The following is a 27,737-nucleotide window of genomic DNA, read 5'->3' as shown; positions in this document are numbered from 1 at the left end:
AATGTTTTGCACGCAAGATTAAGAAACAAATGCAGTGCCCTTAACATGGATCTGTATCACGCAAATATTAAATCTAGCATGCAATGTGTCAATGTGGTTATTTATATGAAAATGCTCAACATTATTTCCTTTCATGTAAAAATTATACAGCTCAAAGGAATATCTTATTCTTTGAACTTAGAAAAGAAAATATACCTACTGATTTGGAAACTTTAATGTACGGTTATGATATGTTTAATATGAACATAAACACGCTAAGTTTTACAAAAGTGCAGAATTATATCAAAGAGACCAATCGCTTTTCATAGTGTATAGACATTACGGTTAAATATATAACAATAATAACATGAATAATGTAATTACTTTTTGTTGACTTCGAATGAAATTGTTAATTTTTTCCAAAGACATGGATCATCAATTTGGTTTTACATACAAAATCCTATCAATTGACAACAACAATTTAATTTAATTGCTTTAAAATAATAACTTACCTTTTGAGTGAATATTTATTCCAAATTTAATACAACCTACTAGGTCTATCATAAATAAATTGACGGTCAACTCGACTTTTAGAAATCGATGAGCCATGTCGTTTAAGTTCTTGTTAATTTCATGTCTCCATATTAATATTGTTTATGATGTTATTATTATGTATTTTATTTTGTTCGGTTATTTATTATTTGTCTGTAATGGAGAAGACGTTCTAAGTTTCAAAACTTGTGTCTAATCCTATTGTCAATGTTTTTGGACAATAAAATATGTTTAAATTACCTCATTGGAAATCTCGCAATAATACAACATATGGGTTCATTTTGGTATTCTTCCGACCGGTGTCCTTTAGCCATTTCCCCCACAATATTTTTTCCGGGTAGAAGAATTGTATGACCGTTCTTTTTCCTTCCGAACCCTTATTGCAATACCTGTTATTATTTTAGTGGTAATTGGTTCTTGTCTTCAATACGCGTGAATGATTTGCCCCCTAGAATCAAAGCAAACAATGATAAATGAATTCCAAACTTTAAGCTAGGTTAATATGTAGTTGTACTAAGTGGACAACCAGTTGATTCTGAACTAGAGGCCTGTTAGATTTACAATAAGTGTGAAATAAAATATATGAATTTATAATTATTATCACACATGAACAGAAATTTCGCTTTGCGAACTGCTGTCAAGGATACCTCATGAGGCTGAAAATTACGCTATTTTGAACTGAAAACGGCATCATTTTACCATTTTGACCCTGCCATACCTTTCTTGTATCCAATGTTAACATCAGTTGTTTTTTCAAGTATTTTCTAAACTGTATGTTTGTGTAAAATCTTGCCATGCTATTTTTCACGGATGTCAAGCCATCACTATCCGCCTACTTAATATTGCTGTCATCACTACAAATACCGCAACGTATGTTTAGTACATTTCATCCTTAATTATTAGTTTTGATATCGTTTATCTTGCTCTATTTTTCATTTTACATCTGGGTGATTCATACTCTTTTCCATATATACTGACAATATCCATTTAGAGAAAATTCAAATAATGTTTGTTTCTTCAGTTTTGAAAGAAAATAATTCAAAATTCTACACATGGACAGTGGGTATATAGTGATTTTTTTCTATGTTATCTAATCATTTGCATTATTATTTTTTTTTGACGAAACCAATGAGAGAATATACCATTTACGGTCTATACAAGTTTTATTGTTTTCACCAAATTCACATCACAGTTTTCTGTAAATGAAGGTTTTACACCAAAGAGAAAAGCCTCGCCGATAACACAATTGTACGCTAACAGATGGTTTCTTTTTGTATCATAACGTATGATAATCGGAAAGGTGACCTGACAGTCTTTTAGGAGGATATCATTATGATACTTTCCATCGGTCGATACTATAATGACATTTTTTGAACGATCACCTGTTACGTACACGTTGTGATCTGGATCTACTGTAATACTCGATGGAATTCTCAGGCTGTCATCTTTAAACTCCCACAGGACTGATCCGAACAAATCACAGCAGTATAAGACATTTTTGGCAGAGGCAGTAAGGAATAGCTTCGTTTCATTAGATGAAATATTACTGGTATCTCCCGAAGGACACGAAAACGATCTTACAATTATACCTGACAGATTCATTGCAGTTATCTTCCGTCCATCAATAACAACAAATAGCAGCCCGTCCTGACAAGTCATGCATCCAACTTCCCACACATCTGCTATGGTGTTTTCTAGGCCTTTATTGATGTCAATTATTTCTATGTTTCCTATCTGCCCATCTTCCAATGCGACAGGTTTAATGTAAAAGACAGCGATATGGTCATCGTTAATTATTGACATACATCTTGGTTTACCAGATAAACGGATTTTTCGGTTGCCACGTCCATCAGTATATCGAATAAGTAGTTCACAGTTACTATAACTGGTAAGAACTATCATGTCATTTATAATGACACAGTCAAAAAATAGATCAATGCAATCTAAAATAAGAAATACAATTTTTAGATAATGACAAAAGACTGATTGTAAGATTGAGACAATTGACACTCACACTATATAATGACTTATTTTGAAATGCCTATTAAACGTGATTGGTTCTGTTCATAAGCAGAAATCTTCGTGGACCAATAAAATTGAGAATGGAAATGGGGAATGTGTCAAAGAGACAACAACCCGACTATAGAACAGACAATGTTGTTTTATAGAGTGAAATTAGGAGCAAATAGGTCGATACATTTTGATGGTGAAACGATATTTTAATCATGAAAATATTTTCATTTCTATAGCAATCATATGCATTTGGCTAGAATAGTTCTTGTCTTAAAAACATCAAATCTCCAATTTTAAATCCATAGATCTATCTTTAAAAAAGCTATATTTTGTTTATGCATGAATTTCCGTTTGTATTTTGTAAAATAATATTATGATCACCGGCTCAATTTCACGATATAAATCACTTGCAGTGACAAGTCATTTCGCTGCAAGCCGTAAAACGTCGATGTTTTACAATTTTCTAGATAACCAATTGATTAAAAGATGAAAGTGGTGGCCATTTGATAGTTTTATACAATTGAAATTGAAATTTATACATCAACAACATATTATTTAGAAAAAAAAAATTGATGATTGTAAGAAGCTTTTTCAGTGATTTTAATTGTGTTTTAGACAAATGATTACCTATTTTGAATTAATTCAAACAGTTTTTTTTTCAGATAAAAAAAGATAAATGCAGTAATTTTTTTTTCGAATTACAGTTCGAATAACATTAACGGTATCAAATTTAATGAAGAAATAGCGCATTTTGACCCTAAATGTCTTTTCAATGATACTCCCGGATAAAATATTTGATTATCCTGAATGTAAAATATGTTCAAATGACGAAAGAAGACCAATTCAAAGAGAACACAAGGTACAGCCATTTCCGGACATTGAATTAGATTATTGAAAGAATGAGATATATTTACAAAATGTTATTACAACATTTTAATCAAACAATATCCGTCAAAGTAGTATGTAAAATTTTGCTAACCATTCAACCTCAACCTTTGTGTCTCTCAACACACACGTACATACAAAGTCACGCATAGAATATACTTTTAAAACAGATAATTCTTGAACCAACATATAACAAACCATACCTTGATGTTCTGATAACCTGTGTATTCTTCTTCTATCTATAACATCTGTAATAAGATAGTTCAATATATGTTAAGGGACACAAACATGTATTCCTGTACCAAAAAAGACGGTTAATCGACCTTTTATAAAGTGAATGGAATATGTAACATGTTGTTGACATGTAACTTAATTAATGTACTTTGATATTATTTATCTACGCGGTTCTTTATGTTGAATTTTCATACGTTTGTTTGTACTGTTTTCCTGTCACGTAGTGTTGTCATTTTAATGATATTTATTTAACATTGCCATATAAGCGGGGGATTTGAGTAGCCATTCAACTAGTTTCAATGTTCTTAAAATGTTCTGTACCAATTCAGGAATATGGCAGTTGTTATAAAAAAGTCCGTTTATATGTGTGTTTGTGCTTGTTTTCGTTAGACTTCAGTGTTTCTCTTGTTCCGTTGTCTTTCTCTTAAAGTAAATAAGTTCCCCTCTGTTTTAGTTTGTTACCCGGATTTGTTTTCTCTCAATCGATTTATGACTTTTGAACATCGGCATACTACTGTTACCTTTATTGCAGCAGAGCTTTGACAGAGGGATGTATATTTACAAAATGTCATAAAAGCAAAATTTAGTAAATCAATATCAATTGAATTAGTATGCAAAGTTTTGCCAAACATCCAACCTCAACCTCTGTGTCTCTCTACACACACGCACATACATATTCACGCATAGAACATACTTTTAAAACAGATAATGAATATAAGATCTTAATGTCAAATACATAATTATATAATACTCAGAGCTAAGGATATGAGGCTGTTGTAAAGCATTTGAACCAACAGATAACAAACCATACCTTGTCGTTCTGAGGAACTCGGTTTGTCTCTTCTATCTATAACATCTGTAATAAGATAGTTCAATATAGGTAAAGGGACACAAACATGGATTCCTGTACCAAAAAAGTGGATTACCTATCCTCTATATAAACTGAAGGGAATTGAACATTCGGTTTACATAGTACTTACTTTCTATTATATTATTTATTCATGCGTTTTTTTTTGTGCTGAGTGTTCTTGCGTTTATTTGTACTGTATTTATGTCGTGTAGTGTTGTCATTTTATTGATATTTTGTAACATTGTCATACAAACGGGAGGTTTGGCTTGCCATAAAACCAGGCTCAACCCACCATTTGTTCTTAAAATGTTCTGTTTCAAGTAAGAAATATGGCAGTTTTTATAAAATAGTCCATGTCTATGTCTGTTGGCGTTTTATTTTGTTGCACTTCAGTGTTTCTGTTGTTCCGTTGTTTTTCTCTTTAAGTTGATATGTTCCCTTCGGTTTTAGTTTGTAATCCGGATTTGTTTTCTCTCAATCGATTGATGACTTTTGAACAGCGATAAACTACTGCTGCCTTTACTGAATCAAAGCTTTGAAAGAGGGAGGTATATTTACAAAATGATATTACAGCAAATTTTAGTCCAACATTATCCATCAAAGTAGTATGTAAAGTTTTGCAAAACATCCAACCTCATCTTTTGTGTCTCTCTACACACAAGCACATACATAGTCACGCATATAACATATTTTTAAACATATCAAGCATGATAAGATCTAAATGTCAAATACAAATATAGTACTCAGAGCTAAGAGAATGAGCCTGTTGAATAGCATTTGAACTAACAGATTACAAACCATACCTTGTTGTCCTGAGAAACTGGGTATGTCTCTTCTATCTATAACATCTGTAATAAGATAGATCAATATAGGTTAAGGGACACAAACATGTATTCCTGCAAAGAAAAAAGTGGGTTACCCAAAGTGAAGGGAATTTAAAATACAGTTTTTATGTTATTAACGAACTTTTTATATGATTTATTTATGTGTTTCTCTGGTTTAAGTGTTCTTGTGTTTGTTTGTGCTATATTCCTGTCACGAAGTGTTATCATTGCCATATAGGAAACCAGGTTCAACCCACCATTTTTTCTTAAAATGTTCTGTACCAAGTCAAGAAATCAGTGTTTCTGATGTTCCGTTGTTTTTCTCTTAAAGTTGATGTGTTCCCCTTCGGTTTTAGTTTGTTTCCTTGATTTATTTTCTCTCTTATCTATTCATGACTGCTGAACAGCGGCATATGGTTGCCTTTATTAACCATAATATTTCATTTTTAATGCACTTATCTAAATAACGGCTAAATTATTTACCACTCAAATGCACATCACCTTTTCGATTATTTTGGTCAGATCGTAAAATATTTGTACAGTGCAACTACCATCAAATTAAGATCAATGTTCAATTGCACTAATTTCCAAGATATTGTCTGTATAAAAAGCGTAAAAAATAAACAACATTAAGAACAGACATTAACATTTTTAAAAGGTCCCTGCTATATACTGAATACCTACACAAAAAAAAAAAAAAACTCAAAACAAAACCGTCAAATATTCTTTATCTAAAATAGTTTTTTACTACTAAACTTTCAGGGATTTAAAAAAAAAAAACGTGTGTAATAAAACAGTAGTAAATTTAACTTTTTTTGGAGTGTATAAAATTGTTTAATTAAAAATCAAACACCAAGAGGCGGGTTTAGCAGGCCCTTAAAAAAAGTAGTATATTTAGGCCAAATTCTTAGATCAAAATGGCTTAACTCCAAAATCGAATCATAATTTCTTGTCGATATGCACGTATGCATATTATATCCTTATTATCTTCGAAGTTTTATGAAATTTTGTTGTGTGGGTTTGGAGGAGTTATGTTGACACACTGTTGCAATAGTATATTAAGTTCAAAATTATAAGTTCAAAGTGGATTAACTCCTAGAAATTAAGTGAATTATAATTTGATGTTGATATGCACATCTTCATAGTATATCCTTAGTATCAACAACCTTTTATGAATTCTGATTTGTATTTTCAGAAGAGTTGCGATGCCAAGAAGAGGACTAATGAATGGAATGACTGTTGGACGTACAGAATTGACGGACAGACGGATCAAAAATATTATACCATACAGTACTTTGTTCCTTGAGGTATAATAACTAGAAGCCGAAAGTAAACGATATTGGAGTTGCTTTATGGTGGATGGGGTCGGGTCGGGGGAGGGGGAGGTAGTTGGGTTGGCTGGCGGGGGGTACTTTGGGTAACAAAAACATTCATTTATTACACATAGGTACCAACAAATGTGCAGAAATGGCCTTGAGCTGATCTGTGGTAGTACCATTACTATTCATTATTTGATTATCTGTGGAGCATACATCTTTGAATGTAGTTCATACATGTAGTATAATCATATTCTTAAGGAGTTCCGTGTAATATTTACGATATTCCACCAACTTATCATTGACTGATTTGTCGGCCAATAGGAGTACAAAACGCATTGCGAGTACTTGATTTTGTTTCAATCAGATGATGTTTTATGTTTTACAGTTACACCATTGTCCTTGATGTAGGAAGGGTTGACGCCTTCAAATATATTAAACCTCGCAACATTGTTAATGTAACTGGCCCGAGTTAAAAAACCAGTAGTTCAGTGGTTGTCTTTGGTTCTTGCCTGCCATGTTTGATTTTGTATTGACCAAATGGATATTTTAAACAGTGTAGAGTAAGTGCTGTTGTGATATGTTTTTTTTAACGTAAATATATATTAAACAATACCTGGTAGTCTTGATGGACTTTTCAGGTCTGTGGGCGCTTAAATATAATTATATGTAGATAATATGTTAAGGTACACAACTATATAATTGATACACAAAAGGACATTGGTGTTGTAACATGAGATAATGAAGTGTCTTTAGCCAAAGAATTTAATGCTAACGCACCAAAATTAACATACTGCTAAATAACATACTATGTGAATGTTACAGTCTTTACTATCAGATCTTTAAATATCACACAGAGTAATGTAGTCCAATTAAGATCAACGATAAAGAACAGTGATTTGTTATTTTTCGTGATGTCGTCAGAATAATGAAATAATTTATGAAAATAAGAAACACTTTCAAAACAAAAATGGCAACACTTCAAATTAACTTAAATGACTTATGTTAACAGAAATTCTAGTTAAAATGATAACATCAGCTGAAATCATTTTTTTGGTGATTCGATTGTTCATCAGCTTAAACTTAATCAAATTCTTTATATAGTACTCGGGATTTTTTTTTAGACATCATCAATTAATTACAATCACGCTAAATGCTAATTGAACTACGAATTAACACATGACATTACCAGATAAAACAGCTTTCTGCAAAAAAAAGAGCAGACATATGAGCTGTTCTACAAAAAAAAAGATATAGTTAACAAATATAAATCAACGTAACTTGGGGAACCACTTTACCTTAAATGTAAATATAATTTAAAAGAAATGAAACATACGTTCCATTTGTATTTGGTTGTAATTTCGGAGGCCAAATACAACTCCGCATAATTTTCTTAATATTGATTCACTTTAACTCATAATGAGAATTTATAATAGATATACAATAATTTTAATTTACGTCATTGTATGATTAATTTCGTAATCAATATAAAACATCGTAATTGAAATATTTGAGCCATAATTTTCGTTGCATTTACGGTATGACAAGCTAGCTGTGTTCCTAGAATTATCTTCAAGATATGTCTGATGAACATGATGAATATGTCAAAAATATAGACGATAACGTATTTTGTTATTAAAAGAGTTTTGTTCATTTTCAAATACCAAAAAGAAGATTTCAAGAAAGACATTTTTTGTGGTTTGTGATTAAGATAATCCCATTTTGATACACTTATTTGTCGGATTTGTTTTGGCTGATTTACTACGTATAACACCTTCATTATTTTGGGAAACGATAAACAAGTATAAATAACACGTGTAGGGTTATGAGGAAGAAGACAAACATATGAGTATATTTATTGACTTTACCATTCAAAACTTTATACCTCCCTATATTGATAACAAAGAGTTAACGTTTAGGTCGTATACACACAAAATAAAACTATTTTTTTAAAGATATTTTTTTGTTGTGTTCAAATTAAAGGAATGAACCATAAGAACATAAAACAGACAAGCATTTGTATCGCCATGTTCTTGTTGCCATTGAAACAAGGCTGTCCTTGGATTATATAGGCGTTTTTGTGTATTTCAGCAAGTGACCGTTTATTGAAAGAAATTTAGACAAATTGATACAATATCTGTCACTGCAGCAGTTGTGTTAAGGATAATACAGGTGTAAAAATCATTAAAAATAAATATTGATAAAATTTGAGTCTATTTTTTAGATTTAAGTGTAGTTAAAAGTAGTATTTTTACTGAAAACTACTAGATTTTTGGCCATTTGAGCATGTTGAAATTATACCTCCGTAAATTTTACGGACGCCATCACGAGTTAGTTGACCGTTATGGAATAACCGTTTCACAGACGATATCGGATATGTTCCTTATGTTCTAACTACAATCCCCTTCCCTTTCACGAATGTGACCTTAAGAATTAGACTATTAACCGGATTTGTAATAAGACGAGCAACACGACGGGAACCACATGTGGAGCAGGATCTGCTTACCCTTCCGGAGCACCTCAGATCACCCAAGTTTTTGGTGACCTTCGTGTTGCTTAGTCTTTAGTTTTCTTTGTTGTTTATTGTGCACTATTATTTGTCTATATGTCTTTTTCTTTTTTAGCGATGGCTTTGTCAGTTTATTTTCTATCTATGAGTTTGATTGTCCCTCTGGTATCTTTTGCCCCTCATTTATTTAAAAAAAGCAGAATTTTCATAATATATCATTATGAAAAAATGAATTAGGGGTTGTTTTCTCATTAAATTGACCCAAAAATATTATTGAGGCAATATGTCTGAATGTCACCCACATAGATATTGTATTGATCCTTACCCTTATATACAATGGCTGTATTAGTCAGACCTTTACAAAAATATTAAAAATATTCAAAATTTAAGGAAAATGTATCACCTTTATTTTTTAAAAACAATTTAAAACATAGTAGCAAATCTTATCTCCTTTAATATCAAATATCTATAGTACTAAAGTACAGACTAAAGCTCCTAAACGGACTGAAGTGAGTTATGTCCCCTTTTTGGAATTCTTTGGTAATAAGAGAGAGAAGATCTACCAGGGATGGGGTAATCGTAATCTGTAATCGTAATCGATTGTAATTGATTACATTTTTTCAAATAATTGACAGTTATCTGTTATCGACAACATTTTCGATTACATGTGATCGTAATTTAATTGATTACAGCAAAAATTAGGATGTAATCATCGATTACGTTTCGATAAAATTTCGATTACTTTAGTAAAATAGTTTAATGAAATAAAACCTAGTTTAAATGAAAATAGACAACTGCATGCTTCCATCAGTTTATAGTACTGATAAAATAGAATGTATTAATATTACTTGTCAATAATGAGAGTTTATCAATTACCTCATTTAGATCTGTTGTCTCAAGCTGCATTATGATTAACCAGATCTCCTAACAAATTTTTACTATATTTCCAGCTTTTGAAACAAATGACTTTCAATGCTTGTCAATAATTTAAGACCTTTTATATTTAACAAAAAAATGTTAAGATTAAGAAAATAGATTCAAAATAGGAAAATACATGTAGTCTAAGTTAAGTTCTGTACTACATTGAAGTAGTAAGCTTATTTGTAATACAATTTCTTGAAGCATAATTTTCAATAAGAGTTCGAATTTTAGCTTAGAATAGATAAACTGTTGATTTTTCATAATGTTATGATGTCAAAATTAGGAAAGAATACAAATCCTTTTGACAATGAACCAATGCATTGACATTTTTGTTCGGTAATAGATACATGTATCCCATTTTGACACAAAAATGTATATTGTTTATGATTTTGAATAGAAAACAAAGAATTCTAAACAACCTTCTTGTTGTTACTAATCAGATGATTGTAGACTTTGATCAATAAGATACAGACTTTGTTTTGATTTCAATTATGTCTAATTAAGTGAGAGATTTAATACATTATATTGCCCTAGGATTAAAATTGTTCCCCATTGGCAGTTTTATAACCTGTTATTAAGGGGATTATCCAAACAAAAGGATAAATTCATTCATGTAATTTAAATTATAAATTTCCATCTTTTTAAATTAGCTGAACTAATTCTTATTTTTTATATAATTTTTTTCAGTGGAGACCTCTCACATTGTAATGAATCATATTCAAATATACCTGTTAATAATGAGTTAATATTAAACTTTAGTCAGTATGACAGCAAAAATTTGCCAACTATGGAGAAAATGAGCTACAATATAAAGAAGTGATTGATGCAATGGTCGATGTCATTTCAGGAATGTTCTCATGTTTATCATCCCTCACACAAGAATTTTTAAATAGTTTAGATCATCTGTAAGAGCTTCCATCTAGAAAACAACTGTCAACATAACATTTGGAAACAATGCTTTAAAAGCTGTTTTTGTAAAGTTCTAAATTTCCACCTAAATAAGTTGAGCAACATAATTGTGTTTAAACTTTCTTCATTATTTTATAGCAGGTTATTGACAGTAATCGATAAGTAATGCAATTGCAATCGATTACATACAAAAATCAGAGTAATCGATTATTAATTGATTGCACAAAAATCCTTCACGTAATCGATTATTAATCGATTACATGTGTCAGTAATCGTGCCCATCCCTGAGATCTACACAATCAATATGGTGTTTAGAATGATCTTTCTTTAGGAAATTTGCACCAAAAAATTGTTATCCAGAATAACCCTTAAACTTGGACAGTTTTAAGCAACAGACCAATACTTTTTGCAGAGCTAGGGCTTATGCAGTGTGACTCTAATCCTCTTGAAAAACTACCATTTGTCAACACATTTAAATTTAATTCATCAAACATCAGCAAACAGGAGTAGAAAACAATCGTTTGACGTTCAAGTAATGATAAATGCACACTAAAAACAAAGTAGGAGCAAATTAACGTCTATTTCTGCACATAGAAAGAAAGCGGTAGAATATGTTACAATCATTTACAGAAATACTGGATATGTTTTGCCGGTTGGAACACGTATGTAACAATATTTAATACTGATAATAAAATGAAACAGTTTTATGATATGTGTGTGATACTTACTGATTTTTTTAGGATAAATGTAAGTGATACATCAATCCAAAACCAAAACATGCAGGGGGGTATCTGTAGCTCTTAGGTTCTTATGCTATTTTCTGACTATTTGCAGACCATAGACCTGAACCTTGGTCGCAATTATTAATGTTTTGAAATAGGAAAAAATCCGTAGCTCTATGGTCCGCAAATAAACAAAACATATCGCAAGGACCTTAGAGCTACGGTTCCGTAGCTAACAAGAGGGTATCAATGGGGGTCCTTCATTTCTGTATTCTGTATATTAAAGGACATTTTTTTTTATTCTGTATATGTTTTGCCCATTATTCTCCATTCTTTACATTTAAGGACCACATTATTCATTTGTTATTCTATATTCTTTATTTTTAAGGTCTATTTTTTTTTATTATTTATATTTTCCCCCAATATTTTCCATTCTGTGAACCCCCATCCACACCCTCATGCCGAATTCACAATACACCTTATCGCTGTTTATACAAATCCGGATAAGTTCTGAAATTACACAACTTTTAAATCCAATTGCAGAGACGGATCAAGAAATATTCATAAGATAGGGCCTGCTCCAGTTATGATTCACTGAATCGCTAAATAAATCAACAAAATTTTTCCTACAAAAGCGAGCCGGCCATACCCCCCTTAATCTGCCTCTGAGATGAAGCTATCTGGTGCCTTGTTTTATTAAAACAATATATATTATGCATAAAACTTTTCTAAGAGACATATTTAACAATGTTTAAACATGAAACAATTTAAACAAAGCATTTTTTTTTAGTTTAATTTGTGTTTAAAAAAAAGTGGATCATAATTTATCAAACTTTTAAATGGTTTGATTCAGTTTGTTTCAGATGTCCTTTGTTTTTTGCAATGCTTGACCTAAACAGGAACTGGTCTAAGTGACTGTTATTTTCCGGATTGGACTAAATAGCGATAAGGTGTTTATAGACAATGGACAAGTATACCGGCTCTGTTAAACGAGTCATTACATATAATTTATTTATAAGGATGACAATTAAATGATCAGGGATCAAGTACACGTATTGAATATTTCACTCAGTGCTAAGCATACCCAAAATAATCCAAGTGATGTGCATGATTTAAATGTAAGCAATGTATAGGTCGCTTTTAAAAATGAGCAAAACCCATGCCATATATTATAATGCTGGTCAACGTTAAAGACCAATTGTGAAATATTTCAAGTCAGGTAACCAACGACCTTTATTCACACACAATGTGGCAGGGTTAAATAATATATGATATACTATTTCGCTTAAAGGTTTTGATTTGCCATGTTTGTTGTCGAGTTTAGATTTCAACCTCAAAAAGAATTGAATTGAAAACGTTCTTTGACCTATTATGGTTTTACTTTTACAAATTGTGACTTGGATTGAGAGGTGTCTCATTGACACTCATACCACATCTTCTTATATCTATTAATGGATATTTCTGAACAACACTTAATAAATTTTATGAAAGTTCCACAGAAATATCCAGATGTCCTTCCAATTTCCAGTGCTAATATTTTCAATAGATATAAGAAGATGTGGATTGTGTGCCAATGAGACAACTCTCCATCCAAGTCACACTTTGTCAAAATAAACCATTTTAGACCAAAGTACGGTATTAAACACAGAGCCTTTGCTCTCACCGAACAGCAAGCTATAAAGGGCCCCAAAAATGACTAGCGTAAAACCATTCAAACGGGAAAACCAACGGTCTAATCTATATAAAAAACGAGAAACACGAATGAACCACATCAACAAACGAGAACTACTGAACATCAGATTCCTAACTTAGGACAGGTGCAAACAAATGCAGTTGGTTTAATCGTTTTAATAGGTACCAACCTTCATACTTATCTGAAAACAAAATAGTGTAACATCAGAACATAGAAAGACACACTATAAAATATCAATTGAAATGGCTTAACTCAATCAAAAGACATTGATCTGAGGATGTGTTTGTATAGTTTTCCTTTTCTACTTTATAACTTAACCTGAATCAACATGTAAACATATTTTTGTATTAATTTAAAAAAAAGAGCACTGAAATAAGTAACACATTAAAATAAGACAGACTGCAGATGTACAGATGGGAATAAAAAAAAACATTTTACGGTTAACCTTTTCGTCCTAGACCTATAAAACTCATACTCATAGATCGATTATATATTTTTTCTATAGTACAATAAATTTTTATTTCAGGCAATTGATTCAAGAAACAACCAAATTACAACCGTAAAATTGTTGAAATTGATGAAAATGTCCTTAAACCATCTGTCAAGGCAATGCCTTCCATTTCATCATTTCGTAATTTCAATTGTTCTCATCATGGTTTGACAGTTTTGAAAGCATATTTGATTAGAAAAGGTAACAAATATTGATAAAAACTATGTTCTGTTGATTCTATCATCAAAATAAACTTCTACATTTGATACACCAAATAGCAAAGGACAAGGATTCAAACAGCTAAACGTTACTTTACAGCCTACAGCAATGTGCAAAACCATTTAGTAAGCTACAAAAGGCCTGAGGATTAAAAAATGTGAAACAATTGAAAACAGAGGAGAAATTTTTGCTCGATCATTAAATAAACATGTTGGCTAACAGCAACATTAACAAGAACAAACAACAGATTACCGGCTCCTAGCTTCACATATATATGTTTCAGGCATTTTCTAAATTTAGGCATTTTGTAACATGCCTGAAAACTTTAGGAATCTTCTAGAATGCCTGCAAGATTCCGTCATTATACATAATATTTGATATTTTACAAAATTCCTGAAACAATTGAAAGGCATTTTACAAAAAGGCTGAAAATAATTTATAGAATGATATGTAAACAAAAAAAAATGAAAGCCTTGGAGCAGTTTTATTTATGATAATTACTGAAAAAAAGAGTTTAAATAATCAAGAATAAATTTTACTGAAATATTTCAAATTAACACAAGCACAGAACTTGAAAATTATTTATTATTTCTCAAAATGTTTGGATGACAGCACTGATCACAATATATTTCCTGATTTTCTGCAAATACATTGATTGACGCAAACATCTGGTTTAAGCACTTCGACCACATTTGGAGAAACCTGGATCATCACTAATTAAGCACTTCCATTACCATTATTGATAAAACACTTAAAATTCAACAACATTGGGTTTCGCAATGAGCACACACCTCACACATGCATATCTTTATTTTTCATATGTTCCCAGAAGATTCAAAGTACATTATCATGACTAGTTTGACTTGTATCTTTTGGCTAATAGCTTTTAACGGACTGAACTCAGTGAATCAGATCTGCCCATAACGGTTGATGCATCTATTATAACTGGAGTTTACTTGAGGCAGTGAATATGAAGATACTCATATATTGACATCACAACCGTAAACCGCTTTGTATCGCGAAACCCATGCTATAGATGGGCAAGCGGCAGTCGTAATTCCTGTCCACTATCCAGAATAATCCACTTCAGAAAATACCCATATGAATTATAACCAAATCATCCTCATCTAAAAAATGCATGCAATATTTGCTACTGAAAGCAAACAATCAGTTAATTATAAACAAACCTCTTTTTCTTGGTTTCATATGTTTCACTTCTCTGTTTTGAATCTGAACTTTCGAAAAAAATCGTTTGGAAAGTTTGTTCTATTGGAAGAACAATTTGTCCTCCTGTCATTTTGACAAAATAATCATGAATTTACTATCTGAAATATGGAAATATTGGGGAATGTGTAAAGCAGACAATAACCCGACCAAAGAGCAGGTTAGTTTGTTTGGGTTTATTATGTATGTATTAAGTGCTCAATCCTTAGCCAAAACAAAATACAAATTAGTTTAGATTTTCCTCCAAAATATTCGTTGGTTGATATTAGTTTTTTTTATTTTGCTCAATATTTTTACCTCGAGATTATCCTGTTTATGGGAATACAAATGTACCCGAAATTCTGTCATGATTCACAACCTTAGTTGAAAATAAAGAGTTAGGTGTAGACATTTTGAAGGAAAACTAATTATGAAGTCAGAAAACGCCTTAAAATAGAAATCTTGTACTACATATATTAAAATATACTTTTTCACTTTTTTAGTCTTTTGGAAAATGTTGTATGTGCTTTATTTAGACCCCTCTACCAAAATATTTTTTGAATGCCAAGTATAAAAATTGCGCTTTTATCCAACGCAATCATAGGTTTGAACGTTGTTTTGAATTTATACTTGCATGTATGTAAATGAACAGGAATACTATTTCATATTGTTTTTTTTTGCAGGAAAGCTGATGAAATGGAGTCAAATCAATGACTGTACAAAGAAAATGTCAGTGTGCCTAAAAGTAACAGTTTTCTCTAAAAACATCACCTTCACTGATATTATTTTTTTTTTAATTCAATAATGATCATAGTTGATATACGTTTTCACCATTTTAAAGATCTTTTACAACAACCATAAAAGCCCAGTTTCTCGTATCAAACATAAGCTAAAAGAAATCGCCAAGGAATTTGTTTTTATCCCGGCTGATAAGGCTGCTAACAATATCATTATTGTTTGACGTAAATTTTACATTAAGATTCTACAAATGGAAATCATGAATTCATCAACATTCCAACTTACTTTATTTTCGGAAAATGACATCTGTAACAAACATAAACTTTTAGCTACATCTTTACAAGCCGAACCAAATACAATAATAGTTCCAACTATATACTGGCTTCCGAAGCTGCACAAAACTCCTTACAAATATAGATTTATTTCGTCTTCAAGCCATTGTTTCACTACTTAACTATCTATGCTGCTTACTTGTACACTTAGTGGAATTAATTACTTTTGGAGTGTCAAAAATTCGTTGGAAGTACTTGATAAATTGCATTCTTATATTGGTGATTTTTCTACCCTATATACCACTTTGCCTCATCATCTTATTAAGAAAAAAAAAATACACAGCTGTTCAAATTGGGCATTTAAAAAGTCGGTATGCGGATATATATGTTCAAACTCTTTCATATCATTTTTTAGTAACAGCAAAAAAAAAAAAAAGAACTATGTCAATTGTACCTGCTTTGATACTACAACTGCCCTTGACTTTTTACTACATAACAATTTTGTTCGCTATGGAGATTCCGTATATTGTAAGGTTAATGGAATTCCCATGGGGACTAACTGTGCACCACTTATTGTGGACATGTTTCTGTATTGTTATGAGTTACAATTTATGATTAAAATCAGCAAAGACCCATTGAAACAACATCTGATTCAAAAATTTAATAACACTTTTAGATATTTAGATGATATATTAGCTCTCAATAATGACGACCTCCGTATGTACACTATAATGATTTATCCTGCCGAACTGACTTTAAATAAAGCTAATACTAACCATGAACACTGCCCTTTCCTGGAACTTGATATCTTTAACGGGAAGCTTAATACCAAAACTTATGATAAAAGAGATGATTTTTTATTTCCTTTTGTTAATTATCCATTTTTAGATGGTGACGTTGTCATCATCTTAGGGTGTTTATATATCTCAACTTGTTGTATTTGCCCGTGCATGTAACAACGTACTTCATTTCAACGAAAGAAATCTCTGTATTACTGAAAAATATTACACCAGGGTTTTTGATATCACAAACTAGTCAAAATATTTTCTAAATTTTATCATCGGTACAAGGACATCATTCGTAAATATAAATTAACATGCAGACGTGTTATACGTTCAGGCTTTTCGCATCCAATACTAGTATGTTATGGTAATATTCTTTACAAATAACAAACAAATGTCGGCATTCACCCCATAAGCTAAGCAAACCTTTAAACAGACTTTTTCGGAAAGGATATAATTGCGATACTTTTGTCAGGTCATTAAGAAAGCATATTTTGGTAACACTTTTGATTCACTCATAAGGTCTTTGCATCGGAAATAAACACATTTATTCTAAAACCAGTTGCATGATACAGATTAAGTTTTTCTCATATATTTTATGATGGTATGATACTAAACCCCTAACGAGAGGGATTGTACTTGATTTTCATATGATGAAAACATTATCTTTCAATCAGTTCAATTGAGGTCTGAAGCTGGCATGTCAGTAACTGCTAGTAGTCCTTTGTTAATTTATGTATCATTGTAATTTGCTTAGTTTTTTTTATTACCTAATTCTGACATCGGACTCGGACTTATTTTACTGTGCGTATTGCTATGTGTTTCTTTATTTTACACATTGGCTAGAAATATAAGGGGAGGGTTCAGATCTCACAAAACATGTGTAACCCCGCCGCATTTTTGCGCCTGTCCCAAGTCAGGAGCCTCTGGCTTTTGTTAGCTATTGACTTGTATGTTTTTCAATTTTAGTTCATTTATATGGTTTGGAGTTAAGTGTGACGTCCAATTCCACTGAACTAGTACACACATTTTTTAGAGGTAAGCTGCGGACCACCTCCGTGTGCTGGATTTTCTCGCTGCGTTGAAAACCATTTGGTTGCCTCGGCTGTTGTCTGCTCTTTGGTCGGGTTGTTGTCTCTTTGACATAAACCCCATTTCAATTCTCAATTTTATTAATAGTAGTATTGGAGAATAAACTTCAATGGGTCATGTACTTGAAATTTGATTAAGAGCATAGTCAATAAAAATAACAAATTTGGAGGAGATCTTAAAGTAAATTTAAATAGCAATACATCAAGGTAATATGTCAGGGTAATAAATTTATACAATTATTATACCATAAGATCAGAAACATCATACCAATATTTGAAGAATAGCTTATAAATGTGCAAAAAGCTTGTTATGTTGTTAGTAAATACATGTTTTTTTTTGTGAAAAAAAGGGGGTGGTATACCTTCTTACAACATATTCTTAAATAATCTGATAATGCCCGAAAGTTTTTTTTTTCATAGATGTATAGACAAAAGTTAGCTGTTAGTTAGCTTAACATTATTTATGGTCTACATTTCTGCAAAAAATGTTTTGAGGGTCCAAACTTAAATTTAACATAATCTTTAAGACTAAACTTTGCGCCATGCATACTCAAATAAGATATCACATATTGCAAAGTATCTTAATGTTTGTTTTTAATAGCATATGATGTTATTCTTCAATGATATTTTGTATTTAACCTTGATTGCATTACAACCTGCTGAGTTCAACCATATTTAGAATGTCAGTTTCGAGTTTATTATTTGTCATGGTTGCTAGTGAAAGCCTTGTCTATTGCAACAATAAAGAATTTACAAAAGCATCAACATTTCTTATTTATTTCTATTTGTAACTCAACTAGATTGTACAAAAAACAAACTTTTACCAGTCATATTATTTCAAGTGGCCAGCTGTTGGTTGATACTCATAGAAAATTGATGTTAATAAAATACAAACAGTCATGCGGTGACCTATAATTGTTAAGTTCTGTGTCATTTGGTCTCTTGTCTCATTGGCAATCATAGCCCATCTTCTTATTTACATGGCAGTGGTTAGGCTCCTTACTCAAACAGGGATTAAATAACTAAGATGCCAACAATTCTCGTTTCATTACCTGTGATTTTAACCAGTGGAATATCAAACGATATACATATAGAGCGTAGGTAAAAAGCAGAACAAGAAAAATAATAACAATTCAACACTATAGTTTATGATAATTGGTGATGTGCCATCAACAGAATGTTAAATTTCATTTTTAGTAATCGACAATCAATAGATATGCATATAAAACTTTTTTTCATCCCCTTGAGAAGCGCGGTATAGGCCAGACAAGTTCAATATTTAAAATATTCTCAAGAAAATAAATCTTGCAACGTCCTTAAATGCTGCTTTTTTCGTTAACTATGTGTGCATGCAATGTAAAACACATTCGTTGGCACATCAAAATTTTCATTATTTTGTAAGAAACAGTGACATTTTAGCTTGTCAACATTATATTAATCTTACATTAAAGTTATCTTACAATTCTTTTTTTTTTATTATTGATTACTTGTACATTTAAATGATCTAAGATTTGGAATAATGAATAAATCGGACTAATGAGTACTTACAAACAGGCACCTGGGCGCTAGTCAGTTCTTTTGAGGTAGTAAACTGATCGGTGGTCAGTCCTTGCGACGAAGGAGGTATATAATCATTGCCTTTACTTGGTTTCTCGTGTGCTTGGCTTTGAACTGTTATGCATTCTCCATATATACAAATAAATAAGTCCTATTATAATGTTTTATTTTCAACATATACAACGTCCTGTATATTAAAAAGAATAGCACAAAATATTCATGTTTTTTTTATTGTTAACGTAATATTTCTAGCAGCCGAAAACGAAACTTATTTAATAAAGATCCGTATTAAAACCTACCTGTGGTTTGGATTTCTATGCTGTCACTAGGTTCGCTTTTATGATCATTCATTGTGTATGTAGAAATTTCAAATCTGTATTTCGTTAATGGCTTACAGTTAATTAATTCATATTCGTAACAATCACTTCTTACTGAATCGTATGATATATTTTCATTTTCAACAATCTTAATTTCAAAATATTCCACAAATTTCAATACAGGCCTAAGAGGTTTCGTCCAGGATATTTCTATGGTTGATCCTTTAATCGTGGCCTTTACATTTACAGGTGGTGTAGGACCTAAAAAAACAACGTTGACCATAAGAGTTTTGACAATATTCGATCAAAACGTATGATATTGATGTTTTTTTTTCTTTTAGAATACAATTTTATTTCTACAATTAGATGATGACATATGTTTTCAGAAAAGCTTAAACAAATATTTAAAAAAAAAATCTTGGTTCTTTTGTCGATTTTGGAGTTCAGCTTGGCGTCCAATTCGCTGAACAGGTATACACTATTGTTAAAGAACTAGCCGAAGCACACTTCTGTGTACGGGATTTTATCACTGAGTTCCAGACCTGTTGTTGGCTTTGGGCTGTGTATTGCCCTTTGGTCGGGTTGTTGTCTCTATGACACGTTCCCAGTTTCCATTCTCGCAATCCTTGTAAATTGAATTATGATTTTTTAACTAAGAGTATTTTTCATTTGTACATAAAAAGTTCACTGGTTCATGTGATCTTGGGATAATAAACATGTTCGTCAAAACTTTAAATTCATTTTTGGATAAAGTTCAACTTGAACATGTTGAAAGTCTATTGAAGTATAATCATAATCAAGTGTACAACATATCATGATATTTCTGTTTAATCTGATCATTTTGCAAAGTTGTAGGTCCTTTTTATAACAAATAATGATACAATTTCAGTTATCATCAATGATTGTTATGTAATACGAGATTTTAATACGTTGACTATACATACAATCTTGTAAATGTTGCTGATATCCAATACAACTGAATAGGACGTAATACAGTCAGAAAAAAGCCAAAATACGGATTTCACTTCGAAGATTAAACGAAAATAGCTCACAGGACGCCCGCTATTTCTACAGAATAAGTTTCATATAACATACCTTTAACGTAAGTCCTAACTATCTCACTTGGTAAGCTTCTGATTGAGTGACATATACATGTAAAAATCGTGAAGTTAAGTGAAGTATTTGGTAAAACATCAGAGATTGTGTAAGACAGCTGATTCGAAGGGACGTCTTCGTCAGACTCCTCGAATGTCAATTTATTTTTGTCCACCTTCTGAACGTGTATGCTAAAGTGATCGGTTTTAAACAATGTCGTCAAAGGTTCATTCCAGGAGACGGTAACAACGTTGTCATCATTTGATGCGTGTACAGATTGCGGTGGTGCTGGATCTACAAAAAGGCATATTCCATAAAACAAGTCTGTATCCGAATCGATTCTTTTAATTGATATTTAGAAAAAAAAAATTAAGTGAATTAAAAGACTAAAATAAGATTAAACCTTTGCTTAGTGGATTTAGGATATATTTTAAATGGTTTATAATGGGCAATTATCGTCAAGGTACGGGTTTTAATTAACATGATTTTATGAAATGCTTATATAATCGAACTGGCTTTTTCTCGCTCGTTTGTTTCGAATTCTTTCATAAGGACTAAAGAAAAGATTTGTCGACAATGGTGATTCATATTCCATCTTTTTTTATCTAGCTGGCACCCCTAGATACCAATTATTAACAATTGATTTTTCTGTTAAAGCACTGAAAAGTATAACAGCTAGATGGACTCAGCTGAATTGTCATTTACCTAATCTTCTTATTAAGATTCTACTGTTTTTAATAATTGATATAGTTTATTTGTCTAAAGAATGGGCATATGACAGTTTTACATTTTGTCCTTTTAAAACCGTTTCATGCTCTTTTTTCAATAATATTTAGAAAAAATATATCATTGTATACATTTTAATTTAATTACCGACTACCACAACACAATAGGACAAAACATGTTATGAGTTTTACTTTTGTCTATACAGTAAAAGATTTAAAAACATATACAAATGTTAATTGGAAGTTTAATATTTTTACTTACTGTTAAGTCCTTGTAATGAGAAGTCCTCAAGAACAAATTTTCTATTTCCGATTCTTATACTTTTAAAAGTACTTTTTAATATTTTAGTAAAATATTGCTCTTCGTAGAATCCTTCAGATATAAATGTGAGATCCACAAGCAAAGAGCCATCACTGAAAGAAAATGAACGCAAAACTACAAGTTATTGATGAATTACATTGATTTCACGAAATATGTTAATAATTTAATTAAACATTTGTTTTATTTTCTTATTCGACCACACAGCGTTCACACCTCACAATTCTACACAAGTCTAATTTAAAACTCGCATATTCAAACGAAGAACTACCCGCATTTCCAACTTTGCCATTCTACATTCCAAATATCACTTAGACAAATGTAAAATAAAAATTGCAAGTTAGCTTTTATAATAAGGTTATTGGTGATACTATGGTTCGAGATGCGGCATGGATTAAGGTATTTTTATATTTTTCTTTATATGGTAATTTTGCTTATATTAGACACCCTAAATACAGTCAAAAAATATGCACAAAAAGCACAACAAACTACACGTGTCAATTTGCAATGGAAGCAAGCGAGTTCCTAAAAGGGTTACAGATCAAAAATTTACACTGCATTATTTTTTTTCATATTTGTTTATATAGCAACGTTCAAATAAAGCCCTGTGTATAGAGAACGAAAGGCTGTAGAAAAGAACAAGCATTAAATTGAATACATCATTAAGCAAAAATAACTATACACTACAAACCGTATTCTGCTATATATGATCCTCTGATTCCCTGGTATATTATTGCATCCATCACTAAAAATTTTCTCGATAATTTTACCGACTTTTCCAGTTACTTCTTTTCCATGCTCTCTTTCAGTAATGCTTAAAACCATTTCAACGATATATGCATCTGAATTTCAAATATCATACATGCATCTGTTATTAAATACAAACCATGCAAACCGTACGATACATGTTTATTCATTTTGTGGCTAGAGATCAATAGTGAACATTTGTAAATATTAATAAAAACCCACAACATATGTTTCTGTATCTTTCAACTATGCAGAATAATGTAGTAGGATGAAACTCCCTCCCAACCACCACCACACAAACATATATACAAATGTTCAGGTAACACATCAGACACAACTATTGCAGTAGGAAAGAGACTTATATTGAATGCACTGTAACAGATCCTTTGAATTTTCAAATATCCACATCTGAATCTCGCCGCTCCTGGAGTATAATGTGTCACAATATGCAAATAATTGCTGATGTAATTGATGCTAATGATTTAGAAAGATTACTTACGTTCTGCTGAAAATATACGTTCCACAGGCTCGCTTAGCACTTTGTTACTAGAAGCGTAAATTTTAAAATGATACACTGTATGCTGCAAGTCTTGAACAGTAACACTTAACGTGTCTGATGAGAGGTGGTGCGTTTTACAATCGTCCTCTGTTTTTTGTTCTAATGTGTATCCTTCTACTGGGAACACAGTTTCAGGTGGACTTGCCCATACCAATACAACAGTTCCATTAGCAACATGTGACTTAAAATCCTGCGGCTTTAATGTGACTGCAAACAAATATAAAAGACAAAAAATCCAGCTTTGGAACAAATGTCACCGATTGTTCTAAGGAGTGCATCAACAGTGATCACTTCCCTCTGAACTCTGAGGTAATGTGGATTCATTTATTTTCGTGGGTATCAATTTTCGTGGATTGCTGAAAACATGTATTTTCGTGGATAATTGATTTCGTGATTTTGCCAATCTCTGTAGTTTTAAACATATTTATTTACAGTGGATTGGGAAACACGTTATTGTAACTTATATTAATCCCTTTCCACTTTGCGGGTGCGAGTATTGCCTTGTAGCGGCATTAGCCTGCTCTTTTTCGAAATCTACAAGGGTGTCTCTTACTTGCAAGAGATATGTCGCTTGCTTAACACGGGTTAACCATTTATCGTCCCCTTCCGACGGACTATCATCGTTTTCTCAAGACCATACTCGCAAATGGTGTCAAGGGAGAGCCGAATATTTAGTCCCTGACATTTTCACCCGGACCGGGGATCGAACCAGGAACCTTTGTGTTAGTAGTCCGATACACTTACCACTACCCCACGGCTCTTTTAATATGTATTCATCTACTGGGAACACAAACAATCTCTGTATACAAAGTTTTCTGAAAATATGCTATTCGTTGAACATTTGAATTCGTGGTTCACCTATACCCAAGAAACCCACGAAAATCGGTATCCAACGAATAATAATGAATCCACAGTATGAATTTCGCACTGTACTCGTAGGAGGCGCTTTCAACTGCGATCTGCATTGAGTAGGATTGCTTGCAGTTTTTTTCAAAATAACAAAGATACCGAACCCCGAGTTAAACTCAAAACGGAAATTTTCTAATCAAATGGCAAAATCAAAGCTCAAACACACCAAGCGAATATATAACAACTGTCATATTCCTGACTTGTTGCAGGCCTTTTTAAATGTAGACAATGGTTAAGAAATCTGGTTTCATATCTAGCTTAACCTTTAACTTGTATGAAAATCGCACAAAACTCCATAATATTGACAACAATGTGTGAACAAATCAAATTGGTATAAAAGATAAAAATGTTAAAACTGTGGGAACAGGAGTCAACATTGTGTTTAAATCTTAATCACTTTGAAAACAAATGAATATCATGAATATGTCAACAAAGCAAAAAACAAACCCAAAAAAATAAATATATAGATATACTGCAAATTCAGAAATTTTTGTATTTCAGCAAAATCTTCATACAGATATATGTACCATACATCCGAATGTGAGTTCTTTTTTTTGCGATAGACGTACAGTCCATGTATTCACTTTAATGAAAACCGTGGTTTTTCTGTTTGAATAGCTTTACACTAGTCGTTTTGGGGCTCTTTATAGCTTGCTTTTTTGTATGATTCAAGTCTGCATGACCGTACTTTCACATATAACTGTTTAATTCTTGTATATGTGACTTGGATGGAAATGTATTATTGGCACTCATACTACATCTATTTATTTATACTCACAACAGTTGAGGAATTTACATTATTTCTTTATCAATTGTTGATGTTCACATGTCCGTCAAATCACTTTTATTATTTTCGAATTTTTAAAAAAAAAAATAATCAGTAAGCAAAAACGAAATACACAAATCCAAAGTGTATGTGTTTTTCATTTTTCATAATTATCCTACATTGATATATATCAAAGTAAAGAGTGGACGTATAATTGTCAATTACCATATATAAGAGACCAAATAACGTCGATATATGCAAATATAGGTTAGCATTACCTTTCAGCAATGATAAAAAAAAATACAAATCGTTTAGCCCACGAACGGCAATGACTATTGAAAATGAAACTTTATCAATGTATTGTAGCCAAATTCACATTTTAAGATTGATCTTCATCAGAATGGTCAAATGGGAATGCTACAACCGTCTGATTTAGTGGACGACCATTTCATATCCTGAAAAGGATGGTTTTGTTTTGTAACGGAATGCAAAGTAACATAACTGTTTCATCTATAGACGTCATACAGGTAGAGATGAAGTATACAAACTCTTTAAAGTAATACATAGATATTGTCAAAGCAGAATAGTAATAGGTTCAAAACAGCAAAGGAAGGAGATTGGGAATCAATGAACGAAACACAATCGATACTTCACAATGCAAGATAAAGACATAAGATCATAAAAAGTGATGGATATGCTGTTCACCATACCATTGAAAGTCCAAATTGGAAATATACATTTTAGATGGAATTTACTCACTTCAAGTTGAGAACTACCTTTGACATTGGTTTGAACGTTTTTCTAAACTTTTCTTTTCTAATCTTATATCGCTACAATTACATATCGATTAATACTACTGCAAATATTGCGCTACAATTTCATTTAATAAAAAAAAACAATGCAAAGTTTCAGGCATCCATGGGGTACCTAAATTGTTCTCTGAGGAAAAAAACATAGATACGTATTTAAATTATTATAACAATTTGCAATAAAGCTACGGTGCATGCGACACAAAAATTAGGCAGTACGAAAGCTCATTTGGGACCTTTCAGACATCTTTTTTGATTTTAAAAAATTTTGGTTACAAATAAAGTAGTGAATTATATGATTTGTTTTTAAATACTATAATTAGCTGTGACGATGTTTGAATTAAAAAAAAAGAGAACCTTTTACATATATTAGTTGTTCCTAATAGCAGATTTAAATCGATGTTCCTGTTTTTAATAATTAGTGAACTGATTTCATCATCTCTGATAACTGTTTTAATTCATATTGACAAACTAGATAAATAGAACAGCTGATTGTAAAATTTGTTTTTCACTATTTTAATAAGTGAAAAACAAAACAAAACAACGTCGTTATAACGAATATAACAATCTGTGATAACGCAAAATGATACCCGATTACGAAAAGAAACATATGAACACTGATTCTTCAAGATTCTTGAAATCACAAATTTAATCCTTTATAACGAATTACAAAATAACTTATTACGATTTTAAACAGTGATAATTTCTTTTAATGCGTAATCTCAAATTTATATCTATTTACATATCTTTTGGGAACAATTCGCTTCCATACTGGAAGAATCGTAGCTGATAGATATATTTTGGTATATGATGGGGTATCTGCATCCATATTATGACATTCAATACTGTTTGAAACTGAGAATTAAACCGGGGCTATAAAACTCAAGCTTTCAACAATTATAGTTATAGTAATAGTTGATTTGCACTTATTTTGTGACTGGGAAACGGACTTAATCATTGAATTTACTGGAGACGCGTTAATGAAATCCGACGATGATGTAGAAACAGAAATTTCCCCCCCGGATCCAACCCGGTTCAGATATGAACCATTCTGATATTTTGGATTTATTGACAACGTTGCGCAAATTTTCTATTTCTAAGGATAGTCGTTACTTAGATAAAACGGAGCAATTGAATTCAATGACCGAGGACGTTTTTAATTGTGAAAAGCAAACACGCCTCCGGATGCGGGATTTTCTCGCTGTACTGAAGACCCCTTGGCGGCCTTCGGCTGTTTTATACTCTTTGGTCGGGTTGTTGTCTCTTTGAAACATACACCATTTCCATTTTCAACTTTATCTATACGTCAGGCAACATTGGAATATTTTTTCTCTTTACAATGAGATCGATGAAATGTTTGATTATCAAAAATTGTAATAACATTTTTCTGCATTTTTTTCATATATTTTAATTCATTTTATTTTTTATTAAAACTAACACGAAAATACTTGTCATATGTTGTATTACTTGGTGTCCGTCGTTAGTGTCAAAATTATTTTCCCTTTAAGAATCGTGTTCAAATTTCATTGCATTGATCTAAATTAGAATTAATTCTCAAACTGGTCTGATACAAAAACAACTTTAGATCATTATAGGCATTTCAGAGTGAAGTGTTCATATTTTTTCTCTTAAATATTACCAAAACAGTTTATAGCACGAATCAAAAGTTTTTGAAGAAAAACTCAATGATTACATTGGACAAAAAGTTGTAAGGGAAAGTCCTTGTATTAAA

At 31.6% G+C, this 27,737-nt stretch overlaps 1 protein-coding gene across 4 annotated transcripts in view; it reads right to left on the bottom strand.

Moving 5' to 3' along the window:
* Nucleotides 1–1,239: 1,239 nt before the first annotated feature.
* Nucleotides 1,240–27,737, bottom strand: part of LOC127705285 (uncharacterized) — a 32,806-nt gene continuing 6,308 nt past the window's right edge. The window contains exons 4-14 of one of the 4 annotated variants that reach the window (XM_052209601.1): nucleotides 23,462–23,728; nucleotides 22,907–23,057; nucleotides 22,159–22,310; nucleotides 21,172–21,465; nucleotides 20,059–20,337; nucleotides 19,751–19,885; nucleotides 7,270–7,305; nucleotides 5,317–5,361; nucleotides 4,475–4,519; nucleotides 3,633–3,677; nucleotides 1,240–2,474 (exon numbers count right to left, since the gene is read on the bottom strand). In XM_052209601.1, coding sequence (XP_052065561.1) covers nucleotides 1,684–2,474; nucleotides 3,633–3,677; nucleotides 4,475–4,519; nucleotides 5,317–5,361; nucleotides 7,270–7,305; nucleotides 19,751–19,885; nucleotides 20,059–20,337; nucleotides 21,172–21,465; nucleotides 22,159–22,310; nucleotides 22,907–23,057; nucleotides 23,462–23,728 — 2,240 coding nt within the window. In that variant the 3' untranslated portion in view covers nucleotides 1,240–1,683. The remainder of the gene's footprint in view (nucleotides 2,475–3,632; nucleotides 3,678–4,474; nucleotides 4,520–5,316; nucleotides 5,362–7,269; nucleotides 7,306–19,750; nucleotides 19,886–20,058; nucleotides 20,338–21,171; nucleotides 21,466–22,158; nucleotides 22,311–22,906; nucleotides 23,058–23,461; nucleotides 23,729–27,737) is intronic. The other 3 variants (XM_052209603.1, XM_052209602.1, XM_052209604.1) reach the window with 3 other exon arrangements.

The sequence above is a fragment of the Mytilus californianus genome, unplaced genomic scaffold, assembly GCF_021869535.1.
Source record: "Mytilus californianus isolate M0D057914Y unplaced genomic scaffold, xbMytCali1.0.p SCAF_6, whole genome shotgun sequence".
In the NCBI taxonomy this organism is placed as follows: domain Eukaryota; kingdom Metazoa; phylum Mollusca; class Bivalvia; order Mytilida; family Mytilidae; genus Mytilus; species Mytilus californianus.
Note: the sequence above shows the minus strand (reverse complement) of the source record. Positions and strands in the feature narration are given on the sequence as shown.